The sequence below is a fragment of the Curcuma longa genome, unplaced genomic scaffold (assembly GCF_044706935.1).
Source record: "Curcuma longa cultivar G26 ecotype Majalengka, Jawa Barat unplaced genomic scaffold, ITB_CL_G26_1.1 utg2646_np1212_2152390_RagTag, whole genome shotgun sequence".
NCBI classification, from domain to species: Eukaryota; Viridiplantae; Streptophyta; class Magnoliopsida; order Zingiberales; family Zingiberaceae; genus Curcuma; species Curcuma longa.
The window spans coordinates 17582-39524 of record NW_027435599.1 but is presented as its reverse complement, the minus strand read 5'-3'; the positions used below and the strand labels follow the sequence as shown (position 1 = coordinate 39524).

Genomic DNA, 21943 nt, shown 5'->3' with positions numbered 1-21943 from the left:
TCTAGTTATAATACAATTAGGACGTATTATTTATTTATTAAGTAATGTAATTTCCAGTGCAAATTTTTTTGATCTTGCATGATAATTAAATGTAACAACATTTAATAAATAACTTGATATTTAATAAGTAAGGTCGTTGAATTTCGAGAACAAAATGGTTAATTATTTAGTACATGAAATGACAGCTATATATGTTGTAATCTAACTAATAGTTTAACAAATTGTCCTGGATGAATTTCAGAAACTTATTCATAAATTAAAAGAGGAAAGTATATAAAATGCTTATAATGTTAACACTCAACTCAAGAGATGAATGCTCTGGCAATATTGAGGATATACTCTACCAATTCAATTTCCTTTTGGTACTTGTTGCATTCATCCAAACCCTGTTCAATATTAGCAGGAGAAATAATGTTAGCTAAGATGAACAAAAGACACTCACAAGTGTTCGAAAAAATTACTTCTGGAAAAGAATTCTGCCCACCTGTTTACTTGGGAGAAAGAGAGGAAAAGAAAAAGGGTGAAAAAGCAAGGTAAGGCAGATTTGTAAACTGTTGTTAACTTGGAGGGAAAACGAAGGCAGATATAAAGTTAAGAAGAGTAAAGCACACTACTGTTTCCCACTGCAAAATTGTTTTGAAAATAGATTTCTTTTGTAAAGACCAGGGGATGGATGCTAAAAGACTCCTACACATATCTTTCTAAAGAACTTTATTCTCTTCTCTTAATTTTATCTATTTACCCTTTCTCGTCTCGGATTTCCTCCACCATAACTTGACTTCTGCTAAAAAATTTTCATGTTCTCATTTTCACAATTAAACACTTATAGAAAAGTAAAAAATTAAACCTTAAAAATAATTAATTCAATATTTCATAATAAAATAATTTAAAAATAGATAAGTCAAACTTCAATAATAATATGCACAATAAAATTAAATTATAGATAAAAAATTAACTTAAATATGTATATGCAATCCCAAACCCATCCCTGACATGTGACTGAGCATCTTACCAAATCCCATCAAATACACATTCAATGTGTATCTGAATCAAATTACACAGATGGGATAGTCATGGATACCCAAAAAATTCCCAACTTTCTATCTTCTCTAGTAAACAGGATTCAAGAATTTGCAAATATCATCATTTAGAAAAGGTATTCTTACATACCTTCTGGATCTCAAGTGGAATTGGTGAAGTCTGGCTCCACAACTTCCAGCGGGCAAGGCTGCTACCCATCATGCTGCTGGTATCTTGAGCCTTGCTGCTGCCTTCGAGTTCCAAAGAGGATATGCGCTCTTCGAGACTCTTCCTTGCAGAACCAAACCAGTTGAGATCATCGAAGGACCTCTCTTGTGCTGACACCTGAAAAGATACAACATTGGCATTGAGCAAATGATGATCACACTAGTAAGAATGAAGCAAACTAAGGTGGACTGGAGAATTGTGCCGACAGCATCTGCAAGAATTGAACTGCAGAGAAACTGGAGAAAAATAGGATGGAAAAAAAGACACTATGCATTACTTTGTACAATCACTGAAATATCATTCCAAACCATCATCTGCAAGAATTGAACTGCAGAGAAACAGGAGAAAACTAAGATGGAAAAAAAGACACTATGCATTACTTTGTACAGGCATTGAAATATCATTCCAAACCATGATTTTGATCACTGATATGATGCTGGTGCTATACCTAGACTGCCAACACAGTGCCAGAGGCACTGAGGAGAAGGAAGAAATCATGAAGGAAGAGGAGATGAGAAAAAGAATCCTGAAGAGGACAAAGGTAGAAGAGGAAGTAATCGGGCCTGCAAAACAAGAACCTCATCTTGGAACTCTCATTTGGAAGCCTCGTTGCGAAATCAGTCCCCAGCCTTGCAGTTTCCCACAGAGGCTTTGTCACAGAGATTTATATATATATATATATATATATATATACATATATATAAGTAACATACCTTGAGAGCAAAAGCAACCCCCATCAAGAGGCTATCATGAATGTACAAAGTATTTCCAGAATCATGCTCCAACAGCAGGTTGTCCTTGTAGCGCACTTGGGTGCTCACCAAGTTCACTATAATTGAAGGAACTATCTGAAACAAATCTTTGATATGATCTACTGTGCCAAACGGACATTCCTGCACATTAAAAATTCACAGAAATCAGAGTATAATAAAATAGATCTCCAAAATCACATTGAAAATAGACTCAAAGTAATGAAACAAGTAATTAGATTTAGAGGGCATTTGATCAAAGAAAGAGATGAAATGCAAAGAAGAAAGAAGAGATGCATAACAGCACTTTATGCAGAAACAATAATTACCTTTACAAATCTTTTTATGAAATCAGAAAAAGATTCTATTCTTGCGACAGGTTCATATTTCTCTGCAATTGCCTTATCCATCACTCTTCCAGCTGCAAGAACTTCATCAGCAAAACCAAGTTTCTGGTACCTCTCCTCAAAGCTCATATCAACTGTCGGTCTACAATTGAAAATCACTGACTGAGATTGAAAATATATATAAAAACAAAAAAAAAGGAAATAAACACTTGCTCAAAGCTCAAGTGCAAACCGAGAAATGTTGCAAATATGACGAGAACTGCCTGCTAGAAGAATTCTCACTAGTCCCAAAGCATTTCCAATCTGACTCATAATAACATTGAGAGGTTCGAGGAAGCTCACCTCATGAACTTGCTTCAAAAAGGGAAGTCTGCTTACTATTTCCTTGTCATTCTACAAAAGAATTTCAACAACAACAACAACAAAAAAGAATAAGAAGAAAATAATACACAGGAATATCAAGTTCCATGCAAAGCTCAGACTGTGTTTTACTGGGGAGACCTAGGAAGAAAATTGAGGGAAAGCTTAGACCATGTAACCACATCGAGAGCATGATCAACAACCTTAAATATAGCATGAAGATGGCCACAATCAAGAGAACCCAGCAGTAGATAATATGCACAGCAATTGAAATAACTAGAGCAGTATGCTCATGAGAATACACTCAATATGGTATGCATCTGGCCTGCCGAGATAGGAAGTACCTGCTCCAAAGTGTTAAATCCAGAATGAAGTTTCATTCTGTACCTGAAAAAACCCTAATTGTTCGAGGATGACTAAAAAGATATTTTTTGACCAGAAAGATTTCACTGCAAATTTATACAAGGAGTATTTCTATCAAACTAGCAAATGATCAATGTCATATAGGCCAGAGTCAGACCTATTTGTCGTCTCTGCACCCTTATCTCCTCTCTCTCTCTCCTCTCACTCTGATTACTAGAAGTGCATGATACTTTTGATTTTGAACTTTCAAAAGGAGGTAGAAGCAACAAGTGGTTTTAGTATGGGACAGCTAATAGATCCGCTTTTCTTTGTCCTTGCAAGATGAATATGCAAGAATCAAGATTTTCATATCCTACAACTATAGGAAGAATGTACAACTGGAATTCAGAATTTTGAGTGGTTTGTCAAGGTTGTTCCAAAATAACAAAATAGACAATTTCATCTATAATGGATTCTTCACTGGGACAAGAGGTATTTTCCTTGCTGGATAACTGTCAAACAGTTCAGAAACTAGAACAGATTTTTCTTGCTTGATTCTCAAAATAACATACTATAGTCCCCTAGCAAGGAGAAATAACCTGACCAGTCTATTTATACAGACTTCTAAAGTTGGAATTATGACAATGAAGCAAATCCTCACCTTTGGAGAAAACAACCCAAAGATCTATAATGTGCTAGTTAGAGTGGTTTGATTAAAAATCTTTTATACGGAATTCTACAATGAGGAAAATTCCTCTTTATAGTAGGTCTTTGAATACTTTGAAATTCAAATAACTTTACTAAATTATAGATGAGTAAACAACTCTTCAGTTCTTGTAAGCAAGAATGGAGAACGTATGTTATGATTGGCATAGGAAATAAAAATCATATACATCCATCTGTCAGTAGAAGGGGGAAAACGATTGTAGTTTGATGCCATTAAAATTTGTTAAAATCTGCAGTTTTTTTCTCTCTGGTCTACCTGTGGCATACATATCCTTATTGAAATTACAGGATTTACACAATATTCACCTAAGAAAATTCATGCATATAGCCAGGCATCTGATAATTAAATATTAAAGAAAAAGATCTCTGGTAACAACTACTTAAATAATTAATGAAATGTAGCAAATAAACTGATTATTATCACTGCATCTCAAACACATAGGAAGTATCAGTCAAATAAACTATTGCAGGAGATTAAGTACTGGTGAGATAAAGGAAAAAGCAACAAGTCTATGATACAGTCTTAAAAGGAATACCTTCAAGATGTACTCATTTGATGAGTCTGTCCTATATATATTTTTAAGCAACTGAGACAAATTTGTAAACATTTGTTCCAAAAATTTCTGTATTGAATCTGATGCATTGTATATTACTTGTAGACCATGAATAGAAACTGAATGTGTAATGTCCTCCAAACCAATCAATCGCAAGTTCTTCCTATTTTTACCTTTTGGAACTTTCTCAATGAAAACCTGTATGATACAGAAATGGACTATAGATAGACTTATCTAAAATGTTACCCATAAAGATAACAAAGGTAGTCAAATATCAAGATTTAATCTGGATATGGAGAAAACCAAAAAGAATAAATCCTATCTCTTTGGAATACAAGTGATAAAAGCATCAAGCAAAAGAGTAATAGTTATGAAAAAAAAGGAATCTTGACACATTAAGGCTCCATTTTTCATGAAATTATTTTCTGGACTTTCAAGTGTTTAGTGCAATAGAAAATCATGGTATGTTGATCAAGCCACTACATAGTTCGTCAGACAAGCAGTTGACCCGGCTCAATCAAGCAAAAACTCTATCAAATTGAGCTCAACCATCTGAGTGGACCCATCGGGTTGAGCTAATTGACCTGAGTGGACCTGTTGATCAGCCAGGTGGGCCAGGTGGGCTTGGTTGTCTGGCCACTCTTGTAGGTCGGGTGGGTTGAATAATCCAATCAAAACAATCAAGCCTATCGGGCTGGATGGGTTATGCATGATGGGAGGTCTGGTTGGGATGATTAGGCCTATTGGATCAGACATGTTTAGGTAGATCAGTCGAGAGCATCAAGACGATTACAACGATCAGGTCAGTCTAGACGATCAAACTGGTTGAGATGATCAGGACAATTGGGACGATTGGGCTGATCGAGTGAAGATGATCAGCCCAAGCATGGCGATCAACCTAGTCGCATTGAATTAGTCATTCTGCACAGCCTGCTCAACTGAGCTGATCCGCATAGTCAGGCCAAAGTGACTAGTCTATCGAGTTTGCCCAACCTTGAGAGAACGAAAATATTTTCATATGTGCACACCACATACCATAAAATATCTTTCAACATATTTTAGTAAGGTATCCAAACAACAACAAAAAATCTATTTTCCCTGAAAATATTTTTCCTAGAAAATATTTTCCACAGATAAGTTACTTTCTAATAAACATACGGAGCCTAAGGTTCTGCAATCGTTATTTCATAAGAACAAGAAGTTCTAGCAATACAAGGGCATAAACAAATTAAAGTTCAGCCTACAAACTTTTGGATTCTCTTCCATGTTCTTCCTACAGGGAGTAATGAATTGCTAGAAGATTCATAACCAAAGAATAAATTCGATAGTCAAGTAATTAAAGAGTATAGTATAGTTGATTGGCTAACCACTTATCCCAAGCTTCATGCTGTGACGAAAGTGGACAATTTTTATATTTATATTCTTAATGCTTCTCCATCACGTATGGTTGTATGGGTGGCAACTTGATAGGCTTTGCCTAAACCAACTATATAAACTAAAGAGAGTTTATTTTTGACAAACGCGACATTTGAACTCAAGATCTCTTGCTCTAATATCATGATATAGTTGTTTGACTAATCACACAATTACAAAAGTAGCCAATCTTCATAGTTACATTCTTATTAAGGTACAAGTCCTTTATACATGCTAATATTTTTAATTCCTTATCAAAGGCTTCCCTTCGCATCACATCATGATCTAACACATATGTTGCCAATCAGCATTGTCTAATATTAACTACAAACTCAAGACCAAAAAAATCAACTTAATCAATGGTCATGCAAAGGATCAGGTGGAAACACTATCAAGAATGTTCATCACAACATACTGTAGTTGATATAGCATCAACTGCCAAAGAAAAAGCAGTTACAAGAGAACAATACCAATTTGTTACCTGCTTAATTATGTTATAAGTGTAGTTCTTGGTGAAGGCACAGAGATCTTGGACTGTTTCATTGATTCCACTATCGTGAACCATAGAATTTCCAACAAAATAGGCATCATCTAATATCAACCCATACTTTAGCTCAGCTAGAAGCTGCATTTCTAGGTATATCTGTGGCAACAGAAGATGGAAATCATAAGCAAGAACTACCAGATACACAAAAAGCATTCTTGAATTGGCTATTAGATGGAATCAAATGTGATATAAGCCCAACCTTTCTGTCATATGTTGGCATAGTTGAGTGATTGTAGAAGGCAGAATTCAAATAGTTCTCAACATGTAAACTTATATCAATGAACTTGAAAGAAAGATGCAATGGTTTGATTGCCAAGTACCATGCAAGATTGCGCACACCAGTCTGATGAAAAAAATGCCATGGAATTACTATCAGGAAGATAATTAAAGATAATAAATCCTGAAACAAAGTATGCTACCTTGGTTGGGTTTACAACCACAGATCCCTTAAAATATGTTGAATGAACATGAAGACGGAGATCATTTTCAATATCTCTACAAAGAGGGATAATTATTTCCTGTTTCAGAAAAATGTCTTAGGAACAGAGAGTACCACAATGAGGAGAAAGAAAATGCAAAGAACAAAAAATGGCCACAATAAATAGTTACAGAAGTGATGATGCAAAATTTTCCCACAAAAATGTTATCAGGCCCACATTTTTCACACCATATTCAATTTCATTCTGATATGCTTCAAGAGTTTGTTTTCCAACTTGCCCAAGCTTAAGAAGCTTCAGTCCATCTGAAAATGCATCAATAAGGTACCTGCCAAGGAGAATTGTCATCACAAAACTTGGCATAAAATTATCTCTCATATGCCAAATTGAATGTCATGTAAAGACTCTATCAAGAAGCCTTACTGTAACCATGAAAACCTTCCTACTTCCACATAAACCATTGAAAACAAACTCCCCATCATCTCCCTTCTCCAATACAAGAAGCTAGAATCAACAACAGTAGAACTGATAGCCTGGAAGCCTACCAGTGTCCATAACTTTGAAGTCAACTTTCTAGCCCTTGTAAAGTCAATATTCAAGTAGCCCTGCATTATTATATTTAGCTTCTTACAGAAATAAAATGAGAAAATCACTGGAAACTAAATATATGATGGAAAGAAAATGAAATACTAAGCAACGATAGATAATCTAAATATTAATTAACACCTATCCTCATTTAAACCTTGAAAATTTAGAAGACTATGGGAAAGCAGTGCTCAAGATTAAGAAGTAGATAAAACTCTCCAAAGATCAAAAATAACTGAAAACAGCATTACTCAACTACAGAAAGAATAAAAAAACAGTAAGTGCATTAGTGAATTTGCCAAAAGTTTAGTTGGAAATAAAGAGAAGAATGCCTGTTCTAAATGTCAAAGAACACAACTATATGGCAGAACTTGAATTTTAAGTTGTAACTATCTGGTAAACACTCACAATGCTTTGAAGAACATCCAAGATGTTCAAGAAAATTAGCTGTCTTTTGTGGCTACCTCCTCCCTGAAGCATTTGCAACAACATATGCACCTGTGGCATATTATTAGGTAAGATCTACAATAAACTACTTTGATAAATTAATTCATAGACAAAAAAACCAGTAAAACTTCAGAGAGAGAGATAGAGAAAGAGAGAAGATCAACAATTGTTGAATTAGCAGGATCAAATCACACAAGGCGTGAATGGGCACATATTTGAAACTATATCTCATAGATGATACTAACCAAAGATAGAGAATCTGTAAGCCGCGTATCTGTCTCTTTGCTACCTGAATAAAATCCAGACAAACAGAAAATCTGTCACAAAAGGACGATGCACAAGCATTAAAGCAGCAATTTCATCACTAAACCAAAATCATGATTCATACAAAGCATTCCAACATTGGAGTCGATTGACAATATAATTGGAAAAAAGACCAGCACAAAACACAGTAAAACTGTCACTGTTTTAATAATAATGAAGCAGCATAAAATGTCCTACGTGTTAATGAACTAAAAAAGCCCAACTTGCTTATTTGGCTCCTTTTATCCACTTCAATTTGTAACATATCCTGTCAATTTAGATTTAGAGACAATCAGGTGTTACTGCTTCAAGACGAATATTAAATTTCTACCACAAAACATCTTGGCAAAGCATTGATATACCTTAGAAGGCAATATAATCTGCTCAAGATCTGCTTGAATAATATTTATGGTATGTGGGAGACTTTTAATCATATCAGGTCCTTTGGTCTGGAAGGTTTGCTCCAAAACCTATTGTGTGTATATTAGTTGTAAATGCACCAAAATAGTGGCATATTATATAAATTCACACCTTCAATGAAATGATCATATGACAAAGAGACTTGAGCTTCTCCCTCTTGATTGGGACCTACATTAACAATATCTCAAGGATATTAGCAATAGATGGAAAAATAAATAAGACAAGTTAAGACAGTACTTGTAGCTGATTATTTTGATAATCTTAATGAACAAGGATTTGATGTAGAATTACCTCAAGTAATGCATGCAAGTCAAGTATTGACTGAATAAGCAACTGTAGTCTATATGCCAGAACTAATCCCTATATCAAATGAAGAAACCAATGAAAACACTGCTAATAAGAACAACAGTATGACTTGCAATCAACAAAGAATCAAAATGATCAAGTTATATGGTTGAGATTTGGCTCTAAATTCTAACGGCAAAAAGTAAATGCAACCTCTTCAGGTGACTATGTCATAGAATTGAAAATAGTTACTCCATAAAGAGCGTCATGCAGAATACAGTTCTATTAATTGGGGATGCTACCATCAGAAAATAAAATAGAATCATAATTAGATGTACCATGCCTAGATCTAGAAACTGTGTAGAACATTGAATTGACTCTGTAAAGAACTCAACTCCAATGAGTTAGCTTGGATATCCATCTATGTAATAATTGAATTTAGGAGAACTGCTATTCATCTTCATATTTTGACATTGCTGCCAATGGACACAAATCACAAGATGCTTCAAGAAAAACAAACCAACTGCCCTATTCTAATGGATGGAGAAGATGTGACATAATTTAATTAGGTGAACGTGACTCGTACAACATTACATATTAGTTGAAATTTTGCCTTCAGGAAAACAATCACAGAAAAATGTGTTGAAATCTGGAGAAACATGGATGATATTGATGAAATGGTAGAGGAGTCATGGTTGGATTCTTACTAAATGTTTTCTCTAGGAAAAAAATGAGTTAATTTTTCTCTCCATGTAACTGTTTAATCTTATATACCATTTTAATCTTAGAATGGACTTGCATCCATAATATACAGGGAGAAAATTGATGTCCAAAATGAATAACAGTAAGTCTAGTGTGAATACTGCATAGTATAGCTGAATAACCTATTAACAGGTTAAGGAATATCAAAAGTTTCTGGAACCTGAATAGTCTTTTTCTGATGTATCCTTAACCATCCTTCACTCACCAATTCCACCTATCAAAAGAGGGAAAAGAAAAATAAAAAGAGATGAGAATGAGAATTTCCAAATTGATGTGGAATATAAAAACAGAGAACAAAGAGAAATTTAGGTACCACTGGATGAACACTTGAATGAAAAGATGCTACCCAACAAGAAAGTGTGTCTTTGATAGTTTGCCAGTCCCTGTTTGACTAGAGGGAATTCTTATCATACATAATAGTAAATAGGCAGATTTCAAGATGAGATAATTTTTCAAAATGCCAAGAAAAGAGGACAAGCCCATAGACCTTTAATTCATCAAATATACAGTACCATAATAAATACCATATATGAATAAAAAAATTGGAGATTAATAGATTGCTGGTTGTTATTCTGGAAAGTCCACTTTAAAATTTCAGTTGATAAGAAGAATTTGTGGAAAGAAAAAAAAAATTGAATCATGATGCAAGTTGCAACTATATTTTTGTCCAATGAGAATACAGTCTCGACTAGATGCAAATCCATGTCAATGCCCCCTGAAGGATGAATTTTTTTGTCATAATGTTGTTATAAAGCTCATCTTGTTTGGTTTTTTTTTTTTGCCATAATGTTGCTATAGGACCCAACTCCAATTCCAAATTTCCAATGTATGAAATACATTTTCTATCTTTTGATGACAGAAACAAACCCATAACCCTGATTCATTCTGCTTAAATAATAATCACCATGAGGAAATAAAATGGAACGAAGTCGCGGGGGGGGGGGGGGGGGGGGGGGATATAACACGACGATAAAAAAAAGGAACTAATGGTACCAATCTGATATTTGTGAAGTTAAAAAGTTTCAATTCTTGGAATTGGAATTTTAAGTCATAAATGAATCATTTATCAGAACGGCATTTTGCAATTTGACCACCATTTGAAATGTTATTATTTGTGGGTTTTAAACTATTTAGTGGGTGCAAACCCTGCTGGAATCATATTATTGGTCACTCAAACTCAGTGGAACTGTCCCAAAGCTTTAAATTTGTCTTTCCTGGTGAAATGAGAGAGTGGGAGAGAAATTGCATGCTAATGATTAAAAAGGCTTACTCCGAATCAATGGATATAGGACACCAGCTTCAAAGGAAAGTATACAGATAGACATGCTTCATTACATCTATGTATATATTGCAGAATTATAGGTCACAACATCTTTTCAGCTTATAATAATTTTCTCATGTGTACTAACACAAAAGTGAATGGAGACAGACTTCAAAACATACCTTGAATGGATATCATTTAAGCGCTTGAGGTAATTGTTAATCATTAGATTGCGGTCCCTTATGGCTTCCCTCAAAAACAGCCAAGAGGATAATGATGAAGGAGATTGTTCTTTCAGAACATCAACTAGCATAATTCTCTTGCCTCTAATATACAAAAACGGGGACAGATGAAGCATATCCAGCAGCATCTTAACTAGTTTCTTCTCAGGAATAACATCTGACATAACAAGTTAGAATAATTACTATAACAGACTACAGAAAAATTGCCTTGACTACTGAACAAATGAAGATCACATCTTTCCTTCAGAATAGAAGACTATCCTTCTCATAGAAATTTTAAAGGGGCTAGAAAATTTTAACATAAGATTGTATATTACCAATGACACTAACTAATATGGAGAATAATCAGGAAAAAAACAAAGCACCTAGAAGGTGAAATTTATATGCTAAAAGAAAAAATGTCCATTCAGGAATACTGACAATAACCACTGAAGATTAAGAAGTAAAATTAAGGGAACATAAAATGCCACTGGTTAAGAATTTTTAACATTGAAGCATATATTTAGAACGTTAATATATGAAACCAGAAAATAATTTGTTCGTGAGTCCAAAATGAATTTGGAAATGATGAGAATACTAGGATTAGTCATAAACAGTAGAAGTGGCCAAAAAGCATCTAAGTGCTGTTTATTATAGTTAGGCCTTCCTAACAAGAGAAATTCTGGAACTTTACATATAGAGTTATGATTCCAAATGTTGCTGACATGAAAAGAAACACTCACAATGTGAAACTAACTAGACAAACGGATATAACGGTCTAATGGTCAACTGAAGATATTGTAAACAGTAATGAGAAATTTCATGATATATTCATATAGCAAGGTCAACTATTTAGGACTTGAAATTTGCTAAAAGTTTATGTTGGTGATACACAATATTTTATTTAGATCATTTGTTAATCATTGAAACAGATTTCTGTTCTATGTGACAAATAATCCAGGATAAGTTATGTGAAAACCACTCAGACACATTGCAACAAATAAATAAAGGATGGCCAGTTGTACCAGAGACATGTGTGGCAAATATAAACAGAGCCATATGCTGCAATATCTTCAATCGATCAACTGGGAGTTCCTTCCAAGTATCTAACATAGTTATGACAGGAAAAGGTGAAAAGGAAACATGATAAGTGACTCAAAGCTGCTTGACTAGAAAACAGAAATCAGGTTGATTACCAAGTTTTGGAAGGATATCTGCTAAACCATCATGGATGCTAGAAAAACATCCGTTGATGAATCTCTTATTGCCCTTTACCTGTTGCATTATTCCCAGCCAAGAGGATTCCTTGTACACTAACCACTTGAGAAGAAATCTTATTAGGCCCATGCCAAAGTTTAGAACAGCAAAATTTACAATAAACTATTAGGCCCATGCTAGATAGGTCCTCAATCAAAGATGCAGCAAGAAGTACAAGAACCTTGATCACTAATTGGCAAAACAAAACATATTGCACTTACCTGGAAGAAATTAACTTCTAGAAGCTTCTCAAAATGGACAACAACTTGGTCTAATAAGTCTAGATCCTCAACAGTTATATCAAAAGTGTCAACCTCTAGTTTCACCTTACTAAGCATCCTGCAAAACCAAAGGAGAAAACATGAGAAAGAAGACACTAGAGATATTCTAGAACATCTTTTACAAGAGACATTAGTTGTGCTAAGATGTTGTACTAAGATGACGAATGTACGCCAACAACATAACACCACCACTCCACTAGCATAGAAATCACCATCAAAACCAGTATTTCAAACCTTGCACAATAAAGCCTGATTGCTAAGTGAGAGGGTGAGAGGCAAATGAAACAACTTTATGTCCCTAAGCCAACAAGGCATTCCATTCACCTTTCATACTCCATTGATCATCTTTGTGAACCCTCATCATCACCCCACATGCAACATTAAGTAGCTGATAACGTTTGAAAATCCTTCCTTTTATCAGAAAAAAATTCTATCCTGTCACGTTGACAGATAGATTCTAACTATAGTAGGAATTATACAGAGTAAGTTGTGAGGATTCTTCAAAGGCTGATCAATACTGAAGAAGGGTAAGTGAAATGGTCTGAATGTCAATGAGGCTTCCTCTTGAAAATTCTTTCCTGCCCTCATTGTCTTATATCATAAACAAATCTAAACATTCAACACTAGCAGTAGCAAGTCATTGTATCCCAACTAAATATTAACTCTCTAGGAGATAACAACAGATAGAGAAAATGCAATTGCAAAGTTCTAAAAATTACTATAATGTGGTTCCATTTCTTCATATGCAGGAAAAGACATCATTATTTGTGATTATGTTAACTCTAGCTAGCATCTAAATTTAATGTTTGATACCCAATTAAGTCTTACACTGAGAGCTGTGGGTGGGTTAACAAAGAAGTTTTATAAGGATCTACTATTATTGTAGGCTTAAGAATTTCACGTAATCTAACAAGTTGGGTAAATTCTCTTGACTAGGGAGATTGTGACAATCAATATTAAACGGACCTAATCCTAAAAATGGTGAGGTGTTAAAAAGAACTACTAGCATGATGGTGTAGCCACCATTGGGCTATGAGTTGGGCTTTAACTCTTGACAAGGAAATCAAATCTTACATGGAGGAGATTGTGACACACCAGTTTAGTCGCACATAGCAAGTTGTAAGAAGTTATATATGGTATGAATGAACTACTACCGCTTACACGTCTTAGGCCAGTAGTTGAACCTGACAAGTTAATAAGTCAGTTGCTGCATTTAAGTGGGCTGTGACATAGTGTGTCAACTAAGGATATGAGCATCACCAAACGCTTAAATAAGAGGAAAATCAGGTAAAGAGTACTCAATTTTGCATTTTTTTCAAATTTAAGAGGCTCATTTTTATTCATTGTGAACGTCGATGTCTAATGGAACCACAAATCTCTAGCTAGTACTACTACTTCATCATTATCAAGCGGTGTTTCTATGGTTGGCTACATAAACTAATCCTTCTGCTGAGCACTTTGCAAATTCATGTCGCAAATAATACTTAAATCAACCAGCTAATACTATTACAGAAGAAGAAATTGCCTAACCTTGAGAAGGAAGACAAGTAGCTCTTTATGTGTTCATTCTGCTTTATGATCTCGTCCAAGACAAGAAACACTGCCAGGCCTTCCCCAAGCGCTTCAAAAGCTGTCCTCAACATCAGATTTTTAATCGAATTCAATGGCCGGACGTTCTTGTCTACAATAGAGTAAACTGAATTGAGCTGCTGTAGCAAGTTTCCCAAAAGCTCCGTCATCCTGATCGTGGTCTCGTACAATTCGATGAAAAGCGACAGCGATTCTCCAAACGCCTTCTGAGGCTCACCTTCGAGAAGCACCTCCTGCGGGCTTGACCGATGACCGAACAACTGCAACTGCCTGAACAATCGCTTCGATGCCTAATCAAGAAATTGGAGTGTCAAATCACGCGTTCAAAGAGGACAAGGGAAATATAATCGCCTTCCTCACCAAATTGCTAAGATTGGAGATTTCGATGCAGTCGTACGAGAAGACGCTGACGAACTTGGAGAGGGAAACGTTGTCGGATCGGAGGATCGCGGAGAGCTGGGAGTGCTCTATGGGACAGACGAAGAGGCGTATCGGATCGGTGGTGGTCGGTGCGAAGGAAGGGGTGGAAAAGGAGTCTCCAGCGAGGTCTCTGAGCAAGTCGTGACTCCGGGTGCGCCATTCGTCGACTGCTCGGCGTAGCTTCTCCTGCTGCTCTAAGAGCTCTGGAGGAAACAGAAACAAGCCGTGTAAATAGCAGAAAATTAACTAAAGAAGCAGAAAGAGATCAAGTAGAGAGCGCCGAGGAGGGAGGAGAAGAAGCAGCTCACGCGACGCCATGGCCGACGGGCAGCGACTCACGGCGGCGGCGGCGGGGCGTCTTCACCTCCTGACCCCGCTGGATTTCGGATATCGGAGTCTGGAGAAGATAACAAGGAAAGGGCCGGATCCGGGTCGAAACAGTGTGCATTGCCTTCCATTCCACTTCCTGATGATATTTGAATAATTTCGATAATATTTAATAAGCATATCATTGATATTTATTTATATATTATTATTATTTAAAATTAGTTATTAATTTTTAAATATTGCTAAAATATATTTTCTAGAAATAAATATTTAAAAATTGAAACATCCGTGTGGTTTCTCCTATTTATGCTACTAATTACTAATCTCCATATGCTTTATTAATTACGATCCAAAATAACATTAAATTAAAACCTTCCGCCACCCTTCCAAGTAATTGTTATGGGTCGGTATAAAGGTTCAAAAAGATTGAGATTTGATCTAACTTGATGACATGACAAGAGACATGCTCTTAGAGTTGACTGACTTAGTTCTACACCTCAGCTTTGACAACCTTAACTCAGTACTTATCCAGGTCAAACAGACGATCCCAAATTGAAGAACGATCCAATAACTATTCAACAGACGATTCAACTCAAAATTGCACTTGTTCAGCCCTCAGCTCAGTATGTTGCTCAACTCGAGCACTCGAGCACCCAAGCTCAACTTAGAAGATAACTTAAGTCGGGGTCAAACATCCAACTTGGCGTTAGACTCACCTCGGAAATCTCACACTTGACTCCTTTCAAGGTTTGATTCCAGTTGACTTCGACTCTAGTTCAGGTTCCCTCTGTCGACCATGTCTCACTCCCTTGGTGCCCTACTATACTCAATCAGCTTTGTTCTAATCATTTATCCTAAGTAAATAGGCAAGCCGTCGCCAGAGCGACGCAGACAATTATTTGATAGAATGGTTTATCCCTTTAATGCGAAATAATGGTATCGTATTAAGATGAATGACATGACTTTTTGCTATTGCGACGATGATGGGATGTTCCCTTTAAGTATATGGGATACTTTCTCTGGCAGAATCTCAACTCAGGAATATTCTCATTATTTATGATATGATATTTTCTTCTCGTAAGTCTATATAACCCCCACTCCTTGCAGATGTAAGTACGCATGATCATTGTATACACATAATTAATAATCTCTATTTATTTGCTTCTTCCTCTTTCTCGAAATTATAATTGACTTAAGCGTCGAAGTAACTAGATCAAGGCACCTCTTACTTTCGTCCTTATTTTCTTCTTATTCTTGCAGCATTTTGTAGCTCATTAGGACGATCCATCGTTTCTCTCTTCTTCCTCCGCGGTCAACTTACTAGTCAGGTGATAGATGACACGTTCGAAAGGCAGGCGATATCACATAATGATGATATATCATGTTAATTTTAAAATACTAAAAATAGTATTTTTTTCATTACTGCATGCATGCGTCCAATTAAAATATAATAAAAAATAGTATATTTTATTTGTTGACATCCAACGCACACATTTTCATGTTGAAATGCATGCGTCCAATTATAAAAAACAATAATAATTAAAATATTATTTGACAATTAATGTCATGGAGCTCCATCACTGGGCAACTTCACTCGATCGTGCGTCGCGTTGTGCCTCATCTGGCACCTCGGTTTCATTAAATGTTTTTTTAATTAAATGATGGTTTCATTAATTACGATAATTAGTGCTGTTACCTGTTTCTCGCTGTAATGACGCTGTTAGTGGCATTGGTTTGGTTTTAATCAGCTCGTTATTTTTTTAGTATTTGACAAAAAAAACAATAAATAGTACGTTCAGTCAATACGACAGCAACACGCCGCTGCCCGCCGGTTTCACTGGTTCATCAGCAATTCGATCGGGCCGGCCATGGTGAACCGGACTTTAATACTTCCTAGAGAGTTTCATTTGGACCCTCCAAGTTCAAAAAATTGCAAATTATTCCCTGGAGTTTCAGTAGGGATATAAGCTTGCTAAGCTCAATGTTATGGTTGTAGAGAATGGGCCCTAGGGAATCAGACCCGAGTGTAGCGCATTGAGTGAAACTTGGAACTCAGCTGCCTACCTATTCAAGCCCGGTTTGACTTGTAAGGATTGAGCCGAATCCCCATCTCCATCCGAGCCGAATCCCCATGAGCCTTCGAGACGAATCCCCATAAGCCTTCGAGTCGAATCCCCAGGAACCTTCGAGCCGAATCTCCAGGAGCCTTCGAGCCGAATCCCCATGAGCCTTCGAGCCGAATTCCCATCTCCACTCGGGCTGAATCCCTTGTTTCGAACGAATCGGAGACCGAATTGAACCTCCTCGCAGACCGAGTTCGAAGTCCTCAAGGATGCGGATTACTAAGCCCGAACCGAGTCCTCAGGAGGACCCGATCTGAATCCCCTGTTCCGAACGAATCGGAGACCGAATCAAACCTCCTCGTAGACCGAGTTCGAAGTCCTCAGGGATGCAGGCTACTAAGCCCAAATCGAGTCCTCAGGAGGACCCGATCCCCCAGTCGGCTCGGTCACCTTATTATTCAGTGAACTCGGCCCTGACTCAGTCCAGGCGACCTTTAACCTTTGTTGCTCTTCGTTACCCTACTCCATTAAATACCACTCCTCCCATCATACGGTTATGAGTGACGCCCTTCTGACATCCCTATGACCCTTTACGATTATACTCTGATAGACGTACACGAAATGGTCCGTCAGTGACAAGTCAACGATGGGATACATGCTTTGACTATCCCATTCCTCCTAACAAGATCTCTATCGATGATGGGACATTTGTCTTACTTAGGATGTGACATGACGCCCATTTCACAGGTATATTAAGTTTGTCCTTCATGAAGGAACGGTATGCGCTCTCATCATCTAAAATCCCCTACTCGTTTTCTACTTCATTCTCTTCCTTCTTCATTCACTGACTTAAGCATCGGAGTGGTCGAGTCAGAGCAATCTCTGACCTTCCTTCTCACGGTTGCTGTGTTTGCAGACTTCCTTGGTTCAACAATCTTCCCCTCCCCTTCCGCTCGACTTCATCTGATCTCGATGCTGAGAAGGTGGTAAAACATCCAGAAGCAGATCTCAATAGCAACACTCAACTTACCTTATGAGCACTCAGGTCTTAGTGATCGCTGTCTTACTGACAACGGTTATATAGAGAGCAAAATTATAAAGTGTTCAAACTGATGAGGAGTAGATTAATTGTTTGGAAACTTTTCGGAGTAAAATGAAAAGCCCAGTAAACTCTGAGGGAGCAAAGTGAAATCTTTTTATCTTTTAAAATGGTCAAATGGAGAAGGGAAGGGTTCGGAGTCGGCAAAGAACAAGGGCGGCGGATTCTTCCGACTCTTGCGTTCGTCGTCTTCTCCGCTTTGTCCTTCTCGATCACGAGTTGGAAATAAAGCTGTTCAATTCGAGCCTTCAAAGGTAGAACGAACCAGAGGATTCAGCTTCGAAGAGAATTAGGGCAATGGAGTGGCCTGCATACTTGGATGAGTACCAGAAGCTCGTCATCAGAATGAACACTCCCAGGTAACACTGATCGGCGTTTTCTCCATGATTTCTAATAAAATATTTGTTTTTTTATGTCGAGTTTCATCAATCGATGCAGAGTTGTGATCGACAATGCTGTATGCCCGACCGCCACTCTCGTCAAGGTAAGGAATCAGAGGTTTCCGCTTTTTTGAATTATAGGGTTTGTTCATTTGTTCCTCTATTCTTGGTTTAAGCCTTCGATTTGCTGTGTTAATTCGACAGGTGGATAGCGCGTCGAGGGAGCATGGCGTTCTCCTGGAAGCCGTTCAGGTGCTGAACGACCTCGATTTGACGGTCAGGAAGGCGTACATTTCCTCCGACGGACGGTGGTTCATGGACGTCTTCCATGTCACCGACCAGTTCGGCCACAAGCTCAATGATGAAAGCGTCATCTCCTACCTCGAGCAGGTAAGAAAAGTTTGATTTTTGTGATTAAAAAAAACAAACTTTTCGATTTTGTGTTGAATTGGGCGTCAAATTGCAGTCCCTGGACGCCGGAAACCCGGAGACGAACAGAGATCGCGGTTGCGAAGGGCTGACGGCGCTGGAGCTAACAGGGCCAGACCGCCCGGGCCTCCTCTCTGAGGTCTTCGCCGTGCTTGCCGAGCTCGAGTGTGACGTGGCGGGGGCGACTGTGTGGACGCACGGCGGCCGCATGGCCGGCCTCGTTTTCGTCAAGGACGAGCTCACCGGCGCGCCCATCGCCGACGCGCACCGCGCCCGACGGATCGAGTCCCGCCTCCGCCAGGTCCTCAACGCCGACGGCACCTCCTGCAGCTCTGCAATCGCCAACGCATTCGTCTCCCACGTCGACCGCCGCCTCCACCAACTCATGCTCGCCGACCTGGACTACGACCACACCTCGCCGGCATCGACGCCTTCCGCCGTCTCGGTCCAGAACTGGGCCGAGCGAGGCTACTCTATCGTCAACGTGCAGTGCCGCGACCGGCCGAAGCTGCTCTTCGACATGGTTTGCACGTTAACGGACATGGATTTCGTTGTCTGCCACGGCACCGTCGACACTGCCGGCGACCAAACTCAACAGGTTCGATCGATCTAAAATTCTCAAAGAAACTCCATCAAAGTTTTCATCTTTCTCGATCTCCTCGTCTAATTTGATCTCTATCCAATCATCACTTCCAGGAATTTTACATAAAGCACAAAGATGGCAGCACCATCCGTTCGGAAGCAGAGAAGCTACGAGTGATCCAATGCTTGCAAGCAGCCATCGAGAGAAGAGCATCAGAGGTAACGGAGGATATTTTGAAAATCGCTCATAAAATGGTTAAGAAGCTCAATTTTTGCTGTTAGAACTCAAAAACTCATCTCCAATTCCTTCTCAACAGAGCACGAGATTGGAGCTTTGCATCAAGGACCGGCCGAGATTGCTGTCCGAGGTGACGAGGACCTTCCGCGAGAACGGGCTTCTGGTGACACGCGCAGAGGTGTCGACGAAGGGCGACATGGCTGCCGACGTGTTCTATGTGACCGGCGTGGCCGGGCAGCCGGCGGACCAGCAGGCGATCGAAGCTGTGAGGGAAAGGATCGGGTCGGAATGGCTGAGGGTGAAGGAGGAGCAGCGGCCAAGGTTCCGCCACAAGGAGTCATCGTCGAGCAAGAGGGGAGACAACGCCATGGGCGGCTGTGTTGGGCTATTCAATTTGGGGAGCTTCGTGATGAGGAACCTCCACAACTTGGGATTGATCAAGTCGTAGATAGCCATTGCTGCTGCTTCCAGTTGGAGAAAAGAGATGGAATTGGAATTGTGAGCTCTTCACGAAGGCCATGAAAAACTGCAACTCACAAGAGGAAGAAAAGGAAGAACGGAGACAAGGAATTGAGAGAGACAGAGGATTGAATAATGATCCAATCGAAGTGATTTCCTTGATAAAAGATAGAGGAAATGGTGGATTTGAAACCATGTACAAAGCATTGTAAACTAGCAAAATTTATTCAAAAGAAAACGAGAAGCAAAGAAAAAAAAAGTCAAGTTCTTCTTTACCTGCTCAAAACTTGTGTTAAGTTCTGTTTGTTAATACTTTTATTTTCACTCTGGCAATTGAATGAAGATGATAAGAATTGTCAACAGCATTCAACTTTAGCATGGTGTCTATTGTTAAGTGATGTTGAGCAATTTAAAGGTCGACCTAAACAAGATCAAAGTAGACTTATAATCTTACGAGTCGAACAAGTCGACTCTTTTGAGGAAAAAATATCTTGCAATAAATTTTATGGCAACACTAATACACTTACGTCGCTATAATTTGTAGAGCGAACAAGCTAAATTTTCTGCAAAGATAATGGTTTCAACATCACTAAGCTAATGACTTGCACTTTTTGTTATTACTGTAATGACAACATTTTTCATCCTTACAATTTCTATAATATTCAAACAAATGATTAATGATACTAAATTTATTATTTAAATAAAAATGAATTAATTACTAAACACATAGGGCTTCTCTCCTAACCCTTAAAATAAGCCTTTAAAAACGCCTTAAAAGAAAAAATGTGATGTTTGCTAGGTTTGAGCATTGAAGTTGTCTTATGTTTTAGACAACAAATAAGCCAAATTACATATTTAATTAATGGGGTCAAATGATATTTCTTAATCGATGAGTGATAATTAACAAGAGCATCTTGTTAAGGTGATGCCTCCAAAATGCTACTTTTCTCCTCCAATAAAAGCCAAATTTTGTCCCATACCAAAAGTGTTTTTTTGGATGCATTTGATTCATATGATTCTACAACTAAACCCGGCTAACTTGAAGGTAAACCATAACCCCACCCTTAATTAATTAATTAGACTTAAGCTTATAAAAGATAAATTTGGAGTTTTTGGAGGTAATTAACTAATTATCATCTTGAAAGTGATGGAGGTAGAACCGCGTGAAGTACTCCATCTAACTGATTATAATTAAGTTGTAAACAAGTCAAACAAAGCTACATTTTGTATTGTTCAATCTTATTAGATAAGCCAACCGAGCAAAGTCAAGTCAAGCTCAAAATGAACCAAACCATTAAGACAGTTGTTCAAGATTGACTTGGCTTCTTTTTTATGAACTTGAGCTTTGAGCTAGATTCATTTATATGTTATTAAGCTTTTAATTCGAGTTTATTTTGATTGTTTGAAACTTTTATATTTTAAAGTTTATTTGTTAAGTTAGTAAGTTTTATATTTCAAGTTTGTTGGTTCGTTTTAAGAGTTTTTTTGTCTATCTATAAGTTTGATAAAAACTTTATTAATGAACATGCTTTATAAATTTTATTTATGGACTTGTTTATGAACAGTTAACAATTTTTGTTCATTAATATTATGAGTTTGTTCATAATGAAGCAAGTCTGTCACTCAAGTATCAATTGCGCCTGTGGGGGCTTAATAAGTTATTTAAGCTTGTTCATTTAATTGACAGTATATATTTGATGAACGTAAACAAGCTTTTAACCAAACCAAATACCAAATTTACCCATAGCCCTATTTAAAAGATGTGACAGTGCAGGAACTAAGAATTGTTCACAGTTAACAACTAAGTTTTA

General features: G+C 37.6%; 2 protein-coding genes across 2 annotated transcripts; one reads left to right on the top strand and one right to left on the bottom strand.

The window, feature by feature from the left end:
- Positions 1–156: 156 nt before the first annotated feature.
- On the bottom strand, positions 157–14975 carry LOC141820062 (uncharacterized). Its single transcript, XM_074707344.1, has 26 exons — positions 14864–14975; positions 14496–14758; positions 14076–14425; positions 12486–12603; positions 12204–12327; positions 12033–12113; positions 10969–11185; positions 9839–9908; positions 9686–9739; positions 8770–8838; positions 8590–8646; positions 8421–8528; positions 8257–8326; positions 8001–8044; positions 7717–7806; positions 7147–7328; positions 6943–7051; positions 6706–6804; positions 6486–6629; positions 6221–6382; positions 4309–4524; positions 2577–2737; positions 2327–2486; positions 1962–2141; positions 1171–1365; positions 157–386 (listed from the first exon to the last, which is right to left on the bottom strand). The coding sequence occupies exons 1-26, from the start codon at positions 14871–14873 to the stop codon at positions 303–305; spliced, it is 3417 nt and encodes a 1138-aa protein (XP_074563445.1). The 5' UTR covers positions 14874–14975; the 3' UTR covers positions 157–302.
- Positions 14976–18291: 3316 nt separating this feature from the next.
- On the top strand, positions 18292–20344 carry LOC141819962 (ACT domain-containing protein ACR8-like). The gene is made up of 6 exons (XM_074707230.1): positions 18292–18403; positions 18483–18528; positions 18629–18814; positions 18891–19451; positions 19550–19654; positions 19753–20344. Exons 1-6 carry the CDS (start codon positions 18342–18344, stop codon positions 20119–20121), a joined length of 1329 nt encoding a protein of 442 aa, XP_074563331.1. The 5' UTR covers positions 18292–18341; the 3' UTR covers positions 20122–20344.
- Positions 20345–21943: the final 1599 nt, after the last annotated feature.

Excerpts from the sequence above, each read along its gene's own strand:
- LOC141819962 (XM_074707230.1), top strand. The coding sequence starts at position 18,342 with ATGGAGTGGCCTGCATACTTGGATGAGTACCAGAAGCTCGTCATCAGA. Across the intron at positions 18,815-18,890 it reads TCATCTCCTACCTCGAGCAG|TCCCTGGACGCCGGAAACCC; the intron begins GTAAGAAAAGTT and ends GTCAAATTGCAG. Across the intron at positions 19,655-19,752 it reads TCGAGAGAAGAGCATCAGAG|AGCACGAGATTGGAGCTTTG; the intron begins GTAACGGAGGAT and ends CCTTCTCAACAG.
- LOC141820062 (XM_074707344.1), bottom strand. Across the intron at positions 8,647-8,769 it reads ACTTGCATGCATTACTTGAG|GTCCCAATCAAGAGGGAGAA; the intron begins GTAATTCTACAT and ends TTGTTAATGTAG. Across the intron at positions 7,052-7,146 it reads GGAAGGTTTTCATGGTTACA|GTACCTTATTGATGCATTTT; the intron begins GTAAGGCTTCTT and ends TCTCCTTGGCAG.